This window comes from Aythya marila (genome assembly GCF_965140915.1).
Source record: "Aythya marila genome assembly, chromosome: 15".
Classification (NCBI taxonomy): Eukaryota; Metazoa; Chordata; class Aves; order Anseriformes; family Anatidae; genus Aythya; species Aythya marila.
Window position 1 is genome coordinate 10,783,653 of NC_139056.1, and position 7,847 is coordinate 10,791,499.

At 38.5% G+C, this 7,847-nt stretch overlaps 1 protein-coding gene across 6 annotated transcripts in view; it reads left to right on the plus strand.

Moving 5' to 3' along the window:
• The window catches only part of TRRAP (transformation/transcription domain associated protein), a 106,257-nt gene extending 104,264 nt beyond the window's left edge, over window positions 1-1,993 (plus strand). For all 6 annotated transcript variants that reach the window (XM_082772282.1, XM_082772281.1, XM_082772285.1 and 3 more), the window contains one exon: window positions 722-1,993. In XM_082772282.1, the coding sequence (XP_082628408.1) occupies window positions 722-1,006 (285 nt within the window). In that variant the 3' untranslated portion in view covers window positions 1,007-1,993. The remainder of the gene's footprint in view (window positions 1-721) is intronic.
• The last annotated feature ends 5,854 nt before the right edge of the window (window positions 1,994-7,847 follow it).

The following is a 7,847-nucleotide window of genomic DNA, read 5'->3' on the forward strand; positions in this document are numbered from 1 at the left end:
GCAGACAGAAAAGTTAATTCAGACTGGATACCTCAAAGTTTACTTTAGAAGCTCAAGTTGACAGATTAATCAGTAAATCAGTGATAGGAAAAAACAGGAAATGATTTCTTGCAGGCATTGTTTCTTCAACCAAGGACAGAGTTGGTGCATAGGTGTGTGTGTTAGGGGGGAAAAAAACAACAACAACAACAAAAAAAAACACATATATGAATAATGCAGTCAGCATTTTTTCCCTTTTTGTCAGAAAGCAGTGCTTGCTGATGATATAATCATTGAACTATTGGAGGCCAGAGGGGGCAAACAGTTTTGCAAAAGATGCTGAATCTTTGCACTCGATCACTAGATTTCTGTGTGTGTTTGGGGGGACGGTGGGGAGGGGGTGTCACATTTAGTGGAGTCATTCAAAAATGGAATATAACTGACTGTATTTGTGTATGAAGATCTGAATATGATGTCTGAGATTTTTTTTAAAATTTATTTATGTGGGGAACAATGTATTGTATTTTCATAATTAGGGTCTTTTATAAGGAGAAAAACATTCAGAAAAAATAGTTGGAAAAAAAAAAAAGAGTTGGAAGCCACAGTCATCTTGAAAAACCTGAGACTGGAAAATGGAACCAAAAGTGTCAAAATGTCATTGACTAGAATTTAGTTTGAAGTCTGTAAGCCCTAATGGTTCTCTGGATTAAATATAATAGTCTGACTTTTCTCCTTCGTATAGGTCGATGGTATCCTAAAAACCGTGCTACGGGATGAAATAATTGCATGGCACAAAAAAACACAAGAGGATACTTCCTCTCCACTCTCAGCAGCTGGGCAACCTGAAAATATGGACAGCCAGCAGCTCGTTTCACTAGTTCAAAAAGCTGTTACTGCTATCATGACTCGACTTCATAATCTAGCTCAGTTTGAAGGAGGAGAAAGCAAAGTCAACACTCTGGTAGCAGCTGCAAATAGCTTGGATAATCTCTGTCGTATGGATCCTGCCTGGCACCCCTGGCTGTAACTTGAAATTTTCAATAGCTTTTTCTTTGCTGCTGTTTGTGGTGTGAGCCATATATTGTGTTAAGAAAATGTGGAAAAAAAAAAAAAAATCTTTTCAGACCACGGCTTACCTGTCACACTGCATTTTGTCAGTCTTCATTTTAATGATGTTTACAGGAATATGACAGTTTTACTGTTTTTAATTTCATGAGGACATGTTTCCTCCTGTTTAAAAAAGGTTACTTAATATGCAACAACAGCTCTCACAAATAGCTAAAAATGAAGAGAGGAAACTTAAAAATGTACAGAAAAAAATCTTATTTTATGATGGGAACTATGAAACTAGTACTGCTAGATTTAGGGTTTGCCTTTCCTAATCTGCAGTATATAAAGTTTTTATGCAATAATTACTTTAAAAAAAAAAAAAAAAAAAAAAGGAAAAACGACAGTATTCCCAGTTATTGAATTTTACTTTAGGAAACTTTACTTAATCGCTGTCCCTTCATTATGCTAAACTGAAGGCACAAATAAATCTTCCTTTTAGTTTGCTTCAGAAATTTACATGAGCAAAGTTGGTTTGTAAAGAGAATTTTGTACCAAATGTATAGAAGTAACTTTTTGTTAGGCACTGAGAAAAAGATGATCAAATTGTGCTAGTTTTTCTTTCAGCACAAGCTATGTACAGTGAAAGTGTAAGCCATTTAGGGTATTTGGTTTAGTTGTGAACAGTGTTGGGGGGGGAAGTTTATAATAAGGATGGGAAAAGTCATCCACTGATACATGTATTTGATTGTAATAGATTTAAAAAAAGTAAAATCTTATAAAGCTATCTTTTTTTAATGTTTAGAATTACAATAGCTTCTTTAGAATCATTCTGTTCCTTTGTAATTTAAGAAAAGATCAGTTTAATGTTTCATGTGAGTCTTTCTGTGTTAGCATTTTTATAAAACTTCAGTGTTGAGAATGTTAAATTTGTACAGAGTGATTTTTTCAAAATAAATATTTTGTAAAACTCTCTGGCATTCAGTTTATTTAGAATATTTTTAATATAATGCTATGGCATAAATAGAAACCACACAAAAGCAGGTATTATCCTTTATCAGCTAAAACAACCTGAATGTTAAAGGGTCATGACTGTATTCATGAAACATGTATGATGTACTTTTGTATGCTGTTAAATTGTTTTTAGAAGAGCTGCAAATATGTATATAGCAAGAATTTTGTCAGTGTAGTCTTTCTTGCTAGCCAGTCAATTCATGTGTTAATGGTTTGTTTTTACAAAAGGCTTCCTTCAAACAGTGTATTTAATGTTTGCAAGAAATACAGCTTTTAAGTAAGTGTTAGAGGTCAAGATTACAGACGGAGATGAACTCTATTAGGGGATTTCTGCTATTCCCACAGAAACGTGGTTTTGAGCCATAGCAAGGGATGGGTCTCTTTTCATTTTTATTTTTAATTTTTTAATAAGCTGTCAAAAGGTTCTTTAGAGATTTCTGAACAACACGAGAGGTATAATTGAAGTTAATCACCACCATTCAGTCATGTACAGTCTCTGAGGCAAGGGGAATTTCTAAAAGCCAGTCTGATGACTTCTCCTGGGTATGGCAGCTTGCAGATGGACATCATCCAACTCATAGGCTACTGAAGACCAAGACTTGCGGTAGGTATGACTGCAGAGTAAGTCACTATTCCTGGGAGGGCAACACATGCTTACCATAGCTCTCTTACCGCGTTGCAGAAGAACCCGTTCCTTATACCTTTGCAGCTGTTGGCAGAAGCAGTCAACCGATGCAGACTGAGTGTCAGCATTGTGCAGGGGGTACGTTACTCTGACACTCATCTCATGCAAAATTTCTGGCAACACCAGAAGCAGCTTTGAAAATGGCACAGAAGTGAAGGTGATGGACAGAAGGTTCTATGTATGTACATATGTGTAAATACATGCACGCACACATGTAGAGTTGGCAACCATGATTGTAATACAAACCCAAAATTGTTTAGTTAGGTTGATGACTTCAAACCCATCTGAAGGCTGAGTTCTAAGTAAGTTACTGCTGTATGTTTGGCTGGAAGACTTTGCTTTGTCATATCAGAGCTCTGATACCAGCATCGTTGCCCTTCAGTTGGGATGATGTAGTTTGCTGTTCTGGGGGTGAAGACTTTGGCAGTTAGTACAGAATGCTTTGCTGAATATTAGTTATGCATAAGTGTCAAACATAATATATAGGATCATGTCTAGTTTTGCTGGTTTAATTTATGCATTTGCACCTATACTTTTTGTTAATAACAAGTACATACAGTATTAGAAGTAAAGATACTACAACATAAATACTTTTTGTTGTTGTTGTTTTTGGGATATAATATAGCAGGAAAAATAAAATGCAATTTTTAAAATGGAAATTAAGATATTAATTTGTAAATGAAAAGAACATCTTTACCCTTAGCTCTCAGAAATGACAACTGTGTAATAATTTATGGAAAAATTACAGGTTTTTTTTTTTTTTTTGAGGAAAAAAAACCCTGGAAAATAAATGAACATTCCATATTCTTTGTAAGATACAGTACAACGCAATGTTAAGAAACAGCAATAAGTTTAGCTTATTCAGTGTAGAAATTGTAATAATCTAATCCTAGAAGTTTTGAATTAAAAAGCTAATTGGAATTACTTTTTCACTTGCCTAAATTTGCAGCTGCAGTAATGTATTATAAATTGCTGTAAAATTATTTCACTTAAAGGATTTCCTATGCGAGTTTCTTTTTCTGTTCTTTCCTAGATGAGGTGGACCAGAGCTTTTCCCAGCTGAATCACTACTGCCTTTCCATTAGGACCCCTGAGTCTAGAAGTATTGGCAGCAGATACGGTCTGGTGGAAAATGTTTAAAAAGGAGAAAAAAAAAAAAAAAAAAAAAGGTAGCCAAACTGGTTGGTGAGCCACAGCCATGTAGTGACAGGTAAGTCAGGTTGTGCAGTTGAGATGAACAGATTTAGATCAAAAGGACGGAGCCTTTGTTCTTAACACAGCTCTTATGTGAATCAGAGGATTTACTGTGGCCCCAGCTGTGGGATTTGGTTGGGGGGGAGAGTTAATTACTTCTCACCAGATACTTTGTGTTCTGGATTATGGTTTTGTTTGCTTGTATGATGAATAAAGCTGTGGCTTCTTTATTCCCACCCTTGGTTTGTGCTCTTAGATATCGAAGAGAGAATGATAGATTGAGTCATGCTGAATGTCACTATTTACAAGTGGAAGCTCAAATACATGAGTAATAAAGACTGTATAAGAATTTGGAAAACAAATGCGTTCTTTTTGGCAAAGACTTGCTTTCATATCAAACTCATGTTGGCAAGAAGATTCTGAACTTTCTTCTTATAAAACATAACACTTCCTGCATGTGTCACAACACACTCTATATGCAGTCATTCACAACTAAGCTTAGTGCTTTTATGACTTGAAGGGAATTGTTGGCTTCCTTTTATTGAAGATTGTAACGTTTGTAGCTGTGAAATATAGCACATGCTGAAACAAAGGGGTTGCAGTATTTTTTCTTATTCATTTGTATGTCGTAGATATGTCCAGCTCTGTGAGAAGACAACATTGCCTTGAAAGGACATCATCGGATAATTACTATTCATGGTAGAACTTACAATGGAAGAGTGAAAATGCAAGTTAAAGGGGACAAACTTTGTAGATTTGTGTGACATCTCTCTTGTTCATTCAAATGTACTCATAAAAGAGAACGTGGGGTGTGATAAAATAGAGCTAACGGGGAAAAAGAGAATTATTTTAATGAGGTCCCTGGTGGTGTTAATGTGCAAACATTAATACTTGGATCTTTTCTTTCATGAATATATGCTATGAATTTACCTTATTGTGTGAGGAGGCTTATACAGTCTTAATCCAGAGTTTCAGCACTGGCTCCAAGGAAGAAAATCATGAAAGCTTTTAGTTGTACGTGAACATTCTTCACAGTCTAGAGAAAACCTTCTGATGTATCTTGTATGATCAGCAACTGTCCATTAGCAGGTAACTGATTTGACATGTGAAGTATATGAAGTTCCTGATTATCTTGAAGAAAATGCCCATTAGCTCCATTCAATTTTTTATGATTGTAGATAGAGGTTCCCTCTGTCTCATTAGTTCAGATAGATGCTCAACATGCATCTTTCTGAGCAGATACTTAAAAGTGAAATCCATTAATTGCCAATTCACTTAAGAATTCCCCTTTAAGGTTTCTTCCATCTGACTCTCAATCTCCCTCTCTCAGCATTATTACTCTACAAAATCAAACACTTGAGAATTAAGAGATCAAATTTAAAATTGCCTTTGATAACATGTGCATGCTATTCTTTAAACTCCTGCTGTTTTTTTTGTTTTTTTTTTGGTTTTTTTTTTTTTTTCCTTTCTCTCCATCTTTAAGAGTCCTGGACAAATTTGCTGGATCTTCAGGGGTAACTAGTGACAAGTACTTAAAACCAAAGATATGCCAGTCTTATTTTAAGTCTGTATAAAATGCATAGGGATGTATTTGTATTTCAAATAAATTATCTTTTTTTTTTTTTTTTTTTTAAAGGAAAACAAAATTTACCAGTTAAACAGCCTTTTTTCTTTTGTTTCATGAAACAGATTATATTGAAGTAATGTCTTACAAAAGAAACCGAACAAAACATATCAAAAAGTCTGGGCTCCATGCAGTCACCCAGTGTAAGAGAAGCTGGATCAAAGAGTTTGAAGCTTGGCGAGGTCCAAACAAATTTTCTGAGGAAAAAAAAGTGAATCCGGCATATATATATTTTTTTTTAATTTCACATCATGCTGGTAATATATGAGAAGTTTTGCATCAACTGCCGAGTAAACATATATTGCTATGAAAGCAAATTAGTGTTTTTCATATTAAATGACATGCAATGAATGCAAGTGAATGTGTTATTTTCTTGTGAATGCGCTGTCCAGGAACTGTTGAATACATGATTTGCCCCAGAGTATTACCAACTAGTTTGCTGAGCACTTTGCACAAATAGTGCCTTATTCCGTGTTTTTAGAACACTGGCAGTAGTTAAAATCAATTGGTTGGTTCTGCTGTGGTTTCAGTAGCCTTTGCTAGGTCCAAATTCAAGCCTGCTAAAGACAGACCAGTTATTCTCCATTTTCCTGAGTACCAAGTTTTGCTGGATGAAATCTCTGCCTCTGTACTCAGTGAGTGATAGACCTGCTGTTACATGGCTCCCTGAGGAGCTAATGGCACCCAGGCGAAGAGGATGATGCACCCTGTAAACAGTTCAGCTCCTGGGGCAGGCAGGCTTCCCCATGTGGTGGTGTGAAGTGTGTGTTATGGCAGGTGACTGCAGTGACAGGAAATTTCAGAAGCTAAGAAGCTGTGGCATGAAATACTGTGGACAAAAATGTGAGATGGGAATTTGACATGGAGAATAAATAGTTGCCAGGTTTTTCAAATCATATGGGCTTTTTTCAGTCTTTTTTTGTGGTAACATTTGGCTCCATCTTTATGAGATGGTGCTGCTGCAATTTAGCCATTTATTTTTGTCTGCTCTAGAAGTAGATTATCAGAATACATTTGCTTAAATGATTTTTGGTTTGGAGCATAATTTACTTAACATGAGTTGGGTGTTGGAGTCCACCCTCTGAAACTGGTATGTCGTTTTCCTCTCCTGTAATTGGGTTGTCCGTGGATTGTCAGATACAAAGCGAGAGATTAGTTATTACTGGAAGAAGATGACTCAAAGCATTTCAGCAGCAGACAATGAAAGCTCTGTTTCATAATGGGAGTAGAATAAAGTTGCTTTTAAGGCTCCAATCCATTTCAAATAGGACGTATGAAATGTTCTTTTGTAGTGTAGAAACCTATTCAGGGAGAAGAATTCACACTTGCAGGAGCTTCTAATCAGCTCTGTGTGGGTGCATTTCACATTTAAGAGGTTCGAGAGAGCACAAGTGAAACAACTGGTGTGTATTGCATGTGATTTATCATTATTCATCGAACATGTCAGGGGGTTTGGCATCCACATGGTGTAGGGACCCTGGAGCCACTCCTTGGCGTTAGTCAAATGGCGGTGTGTTAAGTGGGATTTCTTTCAAAGGAGAAGCAATGTCGTAAAATCCAGGAGGAAAAATAGAATTTTGTGTCTTGACTATGGCCTTCTCATTTGCTGTAAATTAGCATTGCCTTTCCCTGAGAATTTCAAGAAAAACGCAGGTGAAAGGGTGCTCCTGTCAGCCATCTTGTGTCCCCTCACTGCTCTCCAACTTCTCTCTGTTGTTACAATCCCGTGTTTTACTTCACGAGATCTATTCCAGTTATACCACGGGAAGCCCCACACATCTGAACAACTTTGCCGTCAGTGCCAGGGGCTGATGGAGCACCTGGGGGCCCAGGGGGCCGCCGAGCGGCCTGTGCCGCCCCCGGCCGGCTGTGGCGCCCGCGGAAATCCAGTCAGGAGGAGGGGCGGCGGCCATGATGCGACACGAGGCGCCGGAGGGGACACGAGATGGAAGCGCGGAAGGTGGCGGTGCTGGAGGCCTGCCGCAGGGAGGAGAAGCTCTCTCCCAGGCCAGGTAGGCCCGGGGGGACCGCAGGAAGAAGCAGGGAGCTGAGGAGGAGGAGGCAGGTGCGGCTGGCCGGGCGGTACGCGCTGCCCCCGGCCTCCCGCCGGGCGGGCAGGGACCGGGCACGGCTGAGGCGAGGCCCGGGGACCGCGGCAGGAGGCGGCGGGGCTGGCGCCCAGCCTGCCGAGAGGGCAAGGAAGGCCTTCTTTCTTCCCTCAGTAACTGAATCAGTAATTGGGGTTTCGTGTTAATCGGCAGTAAATTAAATTAAGTGAAATTCCAGGAGTGTGCCGCTGCCACC